General features: G+C 42.2%; 1 protein-coding gene across 6 annotated transcripts in view; it reads left to right on the forward strand.

Annotated features, from left to right (window-relative positions):
* NUP214 (nucleoporin 214) overlaps positions 1-13,612 on the forward strand; it is a 207,496-nt gene that overhangs the window by 56,410 nt on the left and 137,474 nt on the right. For all 6 annotated transcript variants that reach the window (XM_053695786.1, XM_053695791.1, XM_053695788.1 and 3 more), the window contains exons 14-16: positions 6,874-6,932; positions 7,152-7,232; positions 8,250-8,399. In XM_053695786.1, coding sequence (XP_053551761.1) covers positions 6,874-6,932; positions 7,152-7,232; positions 8,250-8,399 — 290 coding nt within the window. The remainder of the gene's footprint in view (positions 1-6,873; positions 6,933-7,151; positions 7,233-8,249; positions 8,400-13,612) is intronic.

Genomic DNA, 13,612 nt, shown 5'->3' on the forward strand with positions numbered 1-13,612 from the left:
ACACCTTCATCTCGCCACCTTACACCTTCCTCTCGCCACCCTCCTGCTATTTATTCTAGCCCTCCTGTATTGGTTTTGTTTAGTCTGTTTTATGTATTCTTTAACCATGAAACAATGTTGTATAGCTCTACTCATATACCCAGTGCAATAGCATAAGGCACTTCTACAAATAATAATAATAACCATTATAATAAAAGCCAACCTGCCTAATATTTAAACACATCAGTTATTCAGTTTATAAGTTGTGATGCGTTCTGTGTAACGGTTTTATATAGCCAATAATGGTTTTACATTTCCTTATGGAATTGCATACATCTTTTATAATTGCTTTTTTTACTCATTTTACTTGTATGTATAATAGCTGCAGCAATTTCTTAAAGTGACATTAAACAGTGTAGTTTGTAAAGTAACATTTCTCTTGTTAAGTGTATCCAGTCCACGGATCATCCATTACTTGTGGGATATTCTCCTTCCCAACAGGAAGTTGCAAGAGGATCACCCACAGCAGAGCTGCTATATAGCTCCTCCCCTCACTGCCATATCCAGTCATTCTCTTGCAACTCTCAACAAAGATGGACGTAGTAAGAGGAGAGTGGTGTATTATAGTTAGTTTTTTAACTTCAATCAAAAGTTTGTTATTTTTAAATGGTACCGGAGTGTACTGTTTCATCTCAGGCAGCATTAGAAGAAGAATCTGCCTGTGATTTCTATGATCTTAGCAGAAGTAACTAAGATCCATTGCTGTTCTCACATATTCTGAGGAGTGAGGTAACTTCAGAGAGGGAATGGCGTGCAGGTTTTCCTGCAATAAGGTATGTGCAGTTAATATTTTTCTAGGGATGGAATTTGCTAGAAAATGCTGCTGATACCGGATTAATGTAAGTAAAGCCTTAAATGCAGTGATAGCGACTGGTATCAGGCTTATTAATAGAGATACATACTCTTATAAAAGTGTAATATAAAACGTTTGCTGGCATGTTTAATCGTTTTTATATATGTTTGGTGACAAAACTTATTGGGGCCTAGTTTTTTTCCACATGGCTGGTTTGATTTTTGCCTAGAAACAGAGGCTTTCCACTGTTGCAATATGAGTGGGAAGGGCCTATTTTAGTGCTTTTCTGTGCAGATAAAAATACTGACAGAGACATTCAGCTTCCCTCTGCATGATACAGGACATCTCTGAAGGGCTAAAAAGGCTTCAAAGTCGTGTTTGAGGAGGGTAACAATCACAGTAGACTGTGGCAGTTGTTGTGCCTGTGTTTAAAAAACGTTTTTGTCATTTATTATTCTGTTTTTGTTATTAAGGGGTTAATCATCCATTTGCAAGTGGGTGCAATGCTTTGCTGACTTGTTACATACACTGTAAAAATGTTGTTAGTGTAACTGCCTTTTTTCACTGTTATTTCAAATTTTGTCAAAATTTGTTTCTCTTAAAGGCACAGTAACGTTTTTTATATTGCTTGTTAACTTGCTTTAAAGTGTTTTCCAAGCTTGCTAGTCTCATTGCTAGTCTGTACAAACATGTCTGAAACAGAGGATACTTGCTCATTATGTTTAAAAGCCATGGTGGAGCCCCATAGGAGAATGTGTACTAAATGTATTGATTTCACCTTAAACAGTAAAGATCAGTCTTTATCTATAAAAGAATTGTCACCAGAGGGGTCTGTCGAGGGGGAAGTTATGCCGACTAACTCTCCCCACGTGTCGGACCCTTCGCCTCCCGCTCAAGGGACGCACGCTAATATGGCGCCAAGTACATCAGGGACGCCCATAGCGATTACTTTGCAGGACATGGCTGCAATCATGAATAATACCCTGTCAGAGGTATTATCCAGATTGCCCGAATTGAGAGGCAAGCACGATAGCTCTGGGGTTAGACGAGATACAGAGCGCGTAGATGCTGTAAGAGCCATGTCTGATACTGCGTCACAATATGCTGAACCTGAGGACGGAGAGCTTCAGTCTGTGGGTGACGTCTCTGAATCGGGGAGACCTGATTCAGAGATTTCTAATTTTAAATTTAAGCTTGAGAACCTCCGTGTATTGCTTGGGGAGGTATTAGCTGCTCTGAATGACTGTGACACAGTTGCAGTGCCAGAGAAATTGTGTAGGCTGGATAAATACTATGCAGTGCCGGTGAGTACTGATGTTTTTCCAATACCTAAAAGGCTTACAGAAATTATTAGTAAGGAGTGGGATAGGCCCGGTGTGCCCTTTCCCCACCTCCTATATTTAGACAAATGTTTCCAATAGATGCCACTACACGGGACTTATGGCAGATTGTCCCTAAGGTGGAGGGAGCAGTTTCTACTTTAGCAAAGCGTACTACTATCCCGGTTGAGGACAGTTGTGCTTTTTCAGATCCAATGGATAAAAAATTGGAGGGTTACCTTAAGAAAATGTTTATTCAACAAGGTTTTATTTTACAGCCCCTTGCATGCATTGCGCCTGTCACTGCTGCGGCGGCATTCTGGTTTGAGGCCATGGAAGAGGCCATCCATACAGCTCCATTGACTGAAATTGTTGACAAGCTTAGAACTCTTAAGCTAGCTAACTCATTTGTTTCTGATGCCATTGTTCATTTGACTAAACTAACGGCTAAGAATTCCGGATTCGCCATCCAGGCGCGTAGGGCGCTATGGCTCAAATCCTGGTCAGCTGATGTGACTTCAAAGTCTAAATTACTCAACATTCCTTTCAAGGGGCAGACCTTATTTGGGCCTGGTTTGAAAGAAATTATTGCTGACATTACTGGAGGTAAGGGTCATACCCTTCCTCAGGACAGGGCCAAATCAAAGGCCAAACAGTCTAATTTTCCTGCCTTTCGAAATTTCAAGGCAGGTGCAGCATCAACTTCCTCTGCTTCAAAACAAGAGGGAACTTTTGCTCAAATCCAAGCAGGGCTGGAAACCTAACCAGTCCTGGAACAAGGGCAAGCAGGCCAGAAAGCCTGCTGCTGCCTCTAAGAGAGCATGAAGGAGCGGCCCCCTATCCGACAACGGATCTAGTAGGGGGCAGACTCTCTCTCTTCGCCCAGGCGTGGGCAAGAGATGTTCAGGATCCCTGGGCGTTGGAGATCATATCTCAGGGATATCTTCTGGACTTCAAAGCTTCTCCTCCACAAGGGAGATTTCACCTTTCAAGATTATCTGCAAACCAGATAAAGAAAGAGGCATTCCTAAGCTGCGTACAAGATCTCCTTGTAATGGGAGTGATCCATCCAGTTCCGCGGACGGAACAAGGACAGGGGTTTTATTCAAATCTGTTTGTGGTTCCCAAAAAAGAGGGAACCTTCAGACCAATTTTGGATTTAAAGATCCTAAACAAATTCCTCAGAGTTCCGTCATTCAAGATGGAAACTATTCGAACCATTTTACCCATGATCCAAGAGGGTCAGTACATGACCACAGTGGACTTAAAGGATGCCTACCTTCACATTCCGATTCACAAGAATCATCATCAGTTCCTGAGGTTTGCCTTTCTAGACAGGCATTACCAATTTGTAGCTCTTCCATTCGGGTTGGCTACAGCCCCAAGAATTTTTACAAAGGTTCTGGGCTCACTTCTGGCGGTCCTAAGACCTCGAGGCATAGCGGTGGCTCCTTACCTGGACGATATCCTGATACAGGCGTCAAGCTTTCAAATTGCCAAATCTCATACAGAGATAGTTCTGGCATTCCTGAGGTCGCATGGGTGGAGAGTGAACGAAGAAAAGAGTTCTCTATCTCCTCTCACGAGGGTTTCCTTCCTAGGGACTCTAATAGATTCTGTAGAAATGAAAATTTACCTGACGGAGTCCAGGTTATCAAAACTTCTAAATGCTTGCCGTGTTCTTCACTCCATTCCGTGCCCCACGGTGGCTCAGTGCATGGAAGTGATCGGCTTAATGGTAGCGGCAATGGACATAGTGCCATTCGCGCGCCTGCATCTCAGACCGCTGCAATTATGCATGCTCAGTCAGTGGAATGGGGATTACACAGATTTGTCCCCTCTACTAAATCTGGATCAGGAAACCAGAGATTCTCTTCTCTGGTGGTTATCTCGGGCCCATCTGTCCAAGGGTATGACCTTTCGCAGACCAGATTGGACAATTGTAACAACAGATGCCAGCCTTCTAGGTTGGGGTGCAGTCTGGAACTCCCTGAAGGCTCAGGGTTCATGGACTCAGGAGGAGAAACTCCTCCCAATAAATATTCTGGAGTTAAGAGCAATATTCAATGCTCTTCTGGCTTGGCCTCAGCTACCAACACTGAGGTTCATCAGATTTCAGTCGGACAACATCACGACTGTGGCTTACATCAACCATCAAGGGGGAACCAGGAGTTCCCTAGCGATGTCAGAAGTCTCCAAGATAATTCGCTGGGCAGAGACTCACTCTTGCACCTGTCAGCGATCCATATCCCAGGTGTAGAGAACTGGGAGGCGGATTTTCTAAGTCGTCAGACTTTTCATCCGGGGGAATGGGAACTCCATCCGGAGGTGTTTGCTCAATTGGTTCTCCGTTGGAGCAAACCAGAATTGGATCTCATGGCGTCTCGCCAGAACGCCAAGCTTCCTTGTTACGGATCCAGGTTCAGGGACCCAGAAGCGGCACTGATAGATGCTCTAGCAGCGCCTTGGTTCTTCAACCTGGCTTATGTGTTTCCACCGTTTCCTCTGCTCCCTCGTCAGATTGCCAAAATCAAACAGGAAAGAGCATCCGTGATATTGATAGCGCCTGCGTGGCCACGCAGGACCCGGTATGCAGACCTAGTGGACATGTCATCCTTTCCACCATGGACTCTGCCTCTGAGACAAGACCTTCTAATACAAGGTCCTTTCAATCATCCGAATCTACTTTCTCTGAGATTGACAGCATGGAGATTGAACGCTTGTTCCTATCAAAGCGTGGCTTCTCCGAGTCAGTAATTGATACCTTAATACAGGCACGAAAGCCTGTCACCAGGAAAATTTACCACAAGATATGGCGTAAATATCTTCATTGGTGTGAATCCAAGAATTACTCATGGAGTAGGGTTAGGATTCTTAGGATATTGTCCTTCCTCCAAGAGGGTTTGGACAAAGGATTATCAGATAGTTCTTTAAAGGGACAGATTTCTGCTCTGTCTATTCTTTTACACAAGCGTCTGGCAGAAGTTCCAGACGTTCAGGCATTTTGTCAGGCTTTAGTTAGAATTAAGCCTGTGTTTAAACCTGTTGCTCCTCCATGGAGCTTAAACTTGGTTCTTAAAGTTCTTCAAGGGGTTCCGTTTGAACCCCTTCATTCTATTGATATCAAACTTCTTTCATGGAAAGTTCTTTTTCTGATGGCTATTTCCTCGGCTCGAAGAGTCTCGGAGTTATCTGCCTTACATTGTGATTCTCCTTATCTTTCATTCAGATAAAGTTGTTCTGCGTACAAAACCTGGGTTTTTACCTAAGGTGGTTTCTAACAAGAATATCAATCAAGAGATTGTTGTTCCATCATTATGTCTTAATCCTTCTTCAAAGAAGGAACGTCTTTTGCATAATCTAGACGTAGTCCGTGCCTTGAAGTTTTACTTACAGGCTACTAAAGTTTTTCGCCAAACATCTAACCTGTTTGTTGTTTACTCTGGACAGAGGAGAGGTCAGAAGGCCTCGGCAACCTCTCTTTCTTTTTGGCTTCGGAGTATAATCCGTTTAGTCTATGAGACTGCTGGACAGCATCCTCCTGAAAGGATTACAGCTCATTCTACTAGAGCTGTGGCTTCCACCTGGGCCTTTAAAAATGAGGCCTCTGTTGAACAGATTTGCAAGGCTGCAACTTGGTCTTCCCTTCATACTTTTTCCAAATTTTCCAAATTTGATACTTTTGCTTCTTCGGAGGCTGTTTTTGGGAGAGAGGTTCTACAGGCAGTGGTTCCTTCCGTTTAAGTTCCTGCCTTGTCCCTCCCATCATCCGTGTACTTTAGCTTTGGTATTGGTATCCCACAAGTAATGGATGATCCATGGACTGGATACACTTAACAAGAGAAAACATAATTTATGCTTACCTGATAAATTTATTTCTCTTGTAGTGTATCCAGTCCACGGCCCGCCCTGTCCTTTTCAGGCAGGTCTAAATTTTAATTAAACTACAGTCACCACTGCGCCCTATGGTTTCTCCTTTCTCGGCTTGTTTCGGTCGAATGACTGGATATGGCAGTGAGGGGAGGAGCTATATAGCAGCTCTGCTGTGGGTGATCCTCTTGCAACTTCCTGTTGGGAAGGAGAATATCCCACAAGTAATGGATGATCCGTGGACTGGATACACTACAAGAGAAATACATTTATCAGGTAAGCATAAATTATGTTTTTAATTATATGTAGTTGTATTCTTTAGTTATATTTGTCCCCTTTTCCTGTAACTTAACTCTGAAACATTTTGTCTTTGTCTGTGCCACTGAGTTTTTATAAAGTAATGGGTACTACCATGTTGTAACCTACGGTTTGCCCTTATCTCTTTCTTTTTGCTAAGGACAATTAGGGACAAATATGAATCTAGCAATAAAATAGTTTGTGCAAACAAGACTGTGTAGAACATAGCCTTGTTTGCACACACTCTTTTATTGCCTGTTTTGTATCTATCCCGAATTATCCTCAGCATAAGAAGGTAAATAGAAAACTTAAGTTCAAACATGGCAGTGCCTATTACTTTATAGCAACTAAAGTACTTTATAGAAACTAAACATTTACACTTATTTAAAGATATAAAAAAAACTACATCTACATATTATTCTAAGGCTAATCTTTGCTTTGAATATATCATGTCTCACATGTATTTAATGTTTAACGTCCCTTTTAAAGTTACTATTCTTCATTGGTGAGCTTCCTATATGTGTATATAACTTGTACGGCTTTATTTTCTCCCAGTGACACAGTCTGCGCAGAAGTCCGCACGAGTTAACCCACCTGCAGCCAAGCAAGCTACTGTAAGTTCTCCTGTAACAGAGAGAGGGTTATCCTGACAAAAAGAGATTAATCTGAATACATTAGGTCATTTTACACAACTAGTTCAAAATACAAAGCTGGGAATCCTACAAAAAGATTGTTTGGTGTCAAGACCTGCAGTGTTGTTGGATTTTTTAATCTGTTTTTTGTTTGGCTTTGCCCTTACGTTCTAACGCACTCATTTTATTTTTCCCTCCTAGCCACAGGCAAACACTTACTTGCAGAATCAGACTAAACCATTGAAGGATTCGGATCCAGTACTTACTGCCATACAGGAGGAGGTAAATACGCACATTTGAGAATCTCTGAAATGTAAAGCTTGGCACACCCACGCACCAGGCTGCCTATGGCAGATTCCTAGGCCTTGGCACTGCTTTACCATTGGCCTATGCCGGAATATGACAATATATTTTCATCCTGCAGCTTCTACATCATTTATGCAGTTGTTTGCTAGGAATGAAGTTGCCAGTTAGGCTTATGGCTAATCTAATTTAATGCCCTATCTATGAAACGCTAAAACGGCACCTTCATGCTACAATATTTAACAACAATGGCAATACTGGTAATAGGTGTGAACAACAGGCAGGATCGCTGCTTTTAAAGGGACAGTGCTTGAAATCCACAGGGATTGTGATTTCTTTTGCTGGATGTGTTTACACAGCTTTTCTATAGTCTACACTTTAGTATAGAAACTTTCAGAATAGGTAGGGAAACCACCAGCAAAATCGGCTATTTCAAATACCAAAGTAGCTATTTGTAAAAATGTAATACACATCACCCAGCCTACACTGCAGTGCCTGAAGATAAGGAACAACTCACACAGTAACCCCGGACATATGTGTGTATGTATCCTGGCTCCTAGATTTTCCAAAAAAAGTCCTGATTTTAAGGGATATTTTAAAGCTGTTTAATGCAATGTTTACATTACTGACCATAGTGTGCTATGTGTTTAATCCCTGCAAAGTGTTAAACACATGGGTACAGTCTCGCTTGTCTGCCACAAATTTCACAGCTTTCAAGCAAAAGACAACTAGGCATTGGTGAGTTGTGCGACTGCCGCTCCTTATATGGGTGACCAACCGTGTCCTGCTAAATAAGGCGTGATTTACCGAAGAGTTTAAACCCTTTGCAGGGACACATGACAAGCTATAACATTTTAGACGGTACAGTTGTTTCATTGGATGTCCCATTTGAGATAAATTAGTAAGTCTATTAGAAATGTTTAATGAAATATGCTCTACAACAAAACGGTTCATAGACCTTTAATTTGTGTAAAGTTTTGTTTTATTTTCACGCAGATAACGCATTTCCAGAAGGAAATGAACGAATTAAAGAACAGCACAGCCAACAGCGATTTCTTTTTGGGCAAAGAAGAGGAGAAACGACAGCTGCGGACAGAGACCGAAAACCTTAACGCCTTTGTGCTTGACATTAAGGAAACAACAGAGGTACCTTTTGGTGCTATACAAGTACATTTTTGCCACAGTAGAGTCACCTGTACAGAGTTCATTCACTGAATACCTCCTCAGTGGTTCAATCCCAAGCCACATATAATACCAAACGTATGCATATAGCAAGTCCGCATCAATATATTAATCAGAGATATTGAGGATTATCCAGTACAGTGAGAATTAAAGGGACATACAACAAGTTGGGATAGAGACAAAATATAATAATATGTACTTTAATTACTTTACCTGCATATTTATACTGCAGTGCCTCGCCATTAACCCTTTCTTTTTAGTTTCTGAATTGTAAAGCTCTAACTCCCCTCAAACAATTCCTTTTATGGCTGTAGCTATATCTATTGGTTTGGTAGATGGCACAAGTGAAGAGGGGTTATTTGCTGGAGCTGCCTAGAAGCTGTGAACTCGGTTTAAAACCAATGCCTGCGTCTAAACACTGATACAGGGGGTGGAGTACAGTGCTCCAGATAGCATGGCTAAGTAAGTGTTTTTGCTTATTTTTGAAAATGATTTAAAATATTTGCCAGCAATTTGTAAACAATTTTTTTTTAATGCAAACTATTTTTAATTAATTAGCCCTTTTAGGATATGCACAGATCTCAACCTATTGTATGGCACTTTAATAAAAAACAGAAAAGAAAAAGACGCTTCAATGGTGCCGAAAATCTCACATACTTCAGGTAGACGGACCTAAGACCCCTTTATTTCGTATTTTTAAAATTTCAAGGTACAAATTTTCACAGTCACATACCGCTGTGTCCCTGCCATCTGCTGTTTTGCTTGATGCTTTCTAAAAGAAAGTTCATCTATCAGCTAGCTTTGAAAAAGCAGCAAGCAAAACTTGTCGGATGGCAGGTTGGCTGGGACACGATGGTATGTGACTGTGAATTTTTGTACCTTAAACTTTTAAAAAATACGAAATAAAACTTTAAGGGACACTTAACACCTGATAAAAATCATTAAAACTAGTGTTTCTCTTGTTAAGTGTATCCAGTCCACGGATCATCCATTACTTGTGGGATATTCTCCTTCCCAACAAGAAGTTGCAAGAGGATCACCCACAGCAGAGCTGCTATATAGCTCCTCCCCTAACTGCCATATCCAGTCATTCTCTTGCAAGTCTCAACAAAGATGGACGTAGTAAGAGGAGAGTGGTGTATTATAGAAGATGGAAACTATTCGAACCATTTTACCCATGATCCAAGAGGGTCAGTACATGACCACAGTGGACTTAAAGGATGCCTACCTTCACATTCCGATCCACAAGAATCATCATCGGTTCCTGAGGTTTGCCTTTCTAGACAGGCATTACCAGTTTGTAGCTCTTCCATTCGGGTTGGCTACAGCCCCAAGAATTTTTACAAAGGTTCTGGGCTCACTTCTGGCGGTTCTAAGACCGCGAGGCATAGCGGTGGCTCCTTACCTAGACGACATCCTGATACAGGCGTCAAGCTTTCAAATTGCCAAGTCTCATGCAGAGATAGTTCTGGCATTTCTGAGGTCGCATGGGTGGAAAGTGAACGAAGAAAAGAGTTCTCTATCTCCTCTCACAAGGGTTTCCTTCCTAGGGACTCTGATAGATTCTATAGAAATGAAAATTTACCTGACGGAGTCCAGGTTATCAAAACTTCTAAATGCTTGCCGTGTTCTTCACTCCATTCCGCGCCCCACGGTGGCTCAGTGCATGGAAGTAATCGGCTTAATGGTAGCGGCGATGGACATAGTGCCATTTGCGCGCGTGCATCTCAGACCGCTGCAATTATGCATGCTCAGTCAGTGGAATGGGGATTACACAGATTTGTCCCCTCTACTAAATCTGGATCAGGAAACCAGAGATACTCTTCTCTGGTGGTTATTTCGGGTCCATTTGTCCAAAGGTATGACCTTTCGCAGGCCAGATTGGACCATTGTAACAACAGACGCCAGCCTTCTAGGTTGGGGTGCAGTCTGGAACTCCCTGAAGGCTCAGGGTTCATGGACTCAGGAGGAGAAACTCCTCCCAATAAATATTCTGGAGTTAAGAGCAATATTCAATGCTCTTCTAGCTTGGCCTCAGTTAGCAACACTGAGGTTCATCAGATTTCAGTCGGATAACATCACGACTGTGGCTTACATCATCCATCAAGGGGGGACCAGGAGTTCCCTAGCGATGTCAGAAGTCTCCAAGATAATTCGCTGGGCAGAGACTCACTCTTGCCACCTATCAGCGATTCATATCCCAGGGGTAGAGAACTGGGAGGCGGATTTTCTAAGTCGTCAGACTTTTCATCCGGGGGAGTGGGAACTCCATCCGGAGGTGTTTGCTCAATTGGTTCTCCGTTGGGGCAAACCAGAACTGGATCTCATGGCGTCTCGCCAGAACGCCAAGCTTCCTTGTTACGGATCCAGGTCCAGGGACCCAGAAGCGGCACTGATAGATGCTCTAGCAGCGCCTTGGTTCTTCAACCTGGCCTATGTGTTTCCACCGTTTCCTCTGCTCCCTCGTCTGATTGCCAAAATCAAACAGGAGAGAGCATCAGTGATATTGATAGCGCCTGCGTGGCCACGCAGGACCTGGTATGCAGACCTAGTGGACATGTCATCCTTTCCACCATGGACTCTGCCTCTGAGACAAGACCTTCTAATACAAGGTCCTTTCAATCATCCGAATCTACTTTCTCTGAGACTGACTGCATGGATATTGAACGCTTGATCCTATCAAAGCGTGGCTTCTCAGAGTCAGTAATTGATACCTTAATACAGGCACGAAAGCCTGTCACCAGCAAAATGTACCACAAGATTTGGCGTAAATATCTTCATTGGTGTGAATCCAAGAATTACTCATGGAGTAGGGTTAGGATTCCTAGGATATTGTCCTTCCTCCAAGAGGGTTTGGACAAAGGACTATCAGCTAGTTCTTTAAAGGGACAGATTTCTGCTCTGTCTATTCTTTTACACAAGCGTCTGGCAGAAGTTCCAGACGTTCAGGCATTTTGTCAGGCTTTAGTTAGAATTAAGCCTGTGTTTAAACCTGTTGCTCCCCCATGGAGATTAAACTTGGTTCTTAAAGTTCTTCAGGGGGTTCCGTTTGAACCCCTTCATTCTATTGATATCAAACTTCTATCATGGAAAGTTCTTTTTCTGATGGCTATTTCCTCGGCTCGAAGAGTCTCGGAGTTATCTGCCTTACATTGTGATTCTCCTTATCTGATCTTTCATTCAGATAAAGTAGTTCTGCGTACAAAACCTGGGTTTTTACCTAAGGTGGTTTCAATTAAGAGATTGTTGTTCCATCATTATGCCCTAATCCTTCTTCAAAGAAGGAACGTCTTTTGCATAATCTAGACGTAGTCCGTGCATTGAAGTTTTACTTGCAGGCTACTAAAGATTTTTGCCAAACATCTCACCTGTTTGTTATTTACTCTGGACAGAGGAGAGGTCAAAAGGCCTCGGCAACCTCTCTTTCTTTTTGGCTTCGGAGTATAATCCATTTAGCATATAAGACTGCTGGACAGCAGCCCCCTGAAAGGATTACAGCTCATTCTACTAGAGCTGTGGCTTCCACCTGGGCCTTTAAAAATGAGGCCTCTGTTGAACAGATTTGCAAGGCTGTGACTTGGTCTTCGCTTCATACCTTTTCAAAATTTTACAAATTTGATACTTTTGCTTCTTCGGAGGCTGTTTTTGGGAGAAAGGTTCTACAGGCAGTGGTTCCTTCCGTTTAAGTTCCTGCCTTGTCCCTCCCATCATCCGTGTACTTTAGCTTTGGTATTGGTATCCCACAAGTAATGGATGATCCGTGGACTGGATACACTTAACAAGAGAAAACATAATTTATGCTTACCTGATAAATTTATTTCTCTTGTAGTGTATCCAGTCCACGGCCCGCCCTGTCCTTTTAAGGCAGGTCTAAATTTTAATTAAACTTCAGTCACCACTGCACCCTATGGTTTCTCCTTTCTCGGCTTGTTTCGGTCGAATGACTGGATATGGCAGTTAGGGGAGGAGCTATATAGCAGCTCTGCTGTGGGTGATCCTCTTGCAACTTCCTGTTGGGAAGGAGAATATCCCACAAGTAATGGATGATCCGTGGACTGGATACACTACAAGAGAAATAAATTTATCAGGTAAGCATAAATTATGTTTTTCTTATGAATTAAAATGTTGCTTTATTTTTTCAGCTTACCCCAAAGTGTTGAATAAGATTGCTTTAAAAATGAATGCTAATAAGGTGCTTGATTTTCCCATGCATGGTGCCATATTGTAACATACGTTACACTGGGGCACAGCAGTCATGTGACTCAATGCAGAGTCACATGACACGCATGGCTTATTTTCCCTATAATGTATGCATATAGGAAGCCCAGCTGTAGTACTCACTGTTATGTAGACAGAGCTTGTGCTGCAGTTTATCTTAAAGGGACATTATGCACTCATTTTCCTAACCAAGCCCCAAAGTTTTATGTGAATACCGTCAGCTACCTTCTCCAGCTTGCTCCTGTTTGTGTAAAGGGTCTTTTCATATGCAAAAGAAGGGGGAGGGGGGAGTGTCTTATTTGCCACTTGCAGTGGGCTTTCCAGCTACCTTTTCAACAGAGCTAAACTGAGAGCTTCTAAGTAAGTTTTTAAACGGTTTTATACTGGATTTTTATATCCGTATCTGTGCATCTTATTCTTTATAGTAGTGTCTATTACATGCAGTTATATGAAAATGTGTATACTGTCCCTATAAGAATCTGTTGCTGGAATACATTTTATTAACATGCTTTCTATGTAAAAAAAAGTTTACTGCTTAAACGTTACCTTTCTTTAACATTCCTAAGCTGTGTGAATGCACGGCACCTGGCAGGATTTTAAATGTAAACAAGCAGCTCCGGTCTGGAGAGGGTGGGGGGAGAGAGACTCCAGTCCGTGGAAGAGAACGGGCTCAATTACCTATGCTGCATATACTTCTACCTAAAGATTTGTTCAATACAATTTTTAGTTTTATTTTCATACATCTACATTACATATATACTACTGTAAAAGTATATGCAGCATGAGTTATTCAGCCTGTTTTATTCCACGGACTGGAGTCTCTCCCCCCCTCCCTCTCCAGACCGGAACTGCTTGTTTACATTTCTAACCCTGCCGGGTGCCGTGCATTCACACAGCTTAGGATTTAAGCAGTAAACTTTTTTACATAGAAAGCATGTTAATAAAATGTATTTCAGCAA

This window comes from Bombina bombina, chromosome 12, assembly GCF_027579735.1.
Source record: "Bombina bombina isolate aBomBom1 chromosome 12, aBomBom1.pri, whole genome shotgun sequence".
Taxonomy (NCBI): Eukaryota; Metazoa; Chordata; class Amphibia; order Anura; family Bombinatoridae; genus Bombina; species Bombina bombina.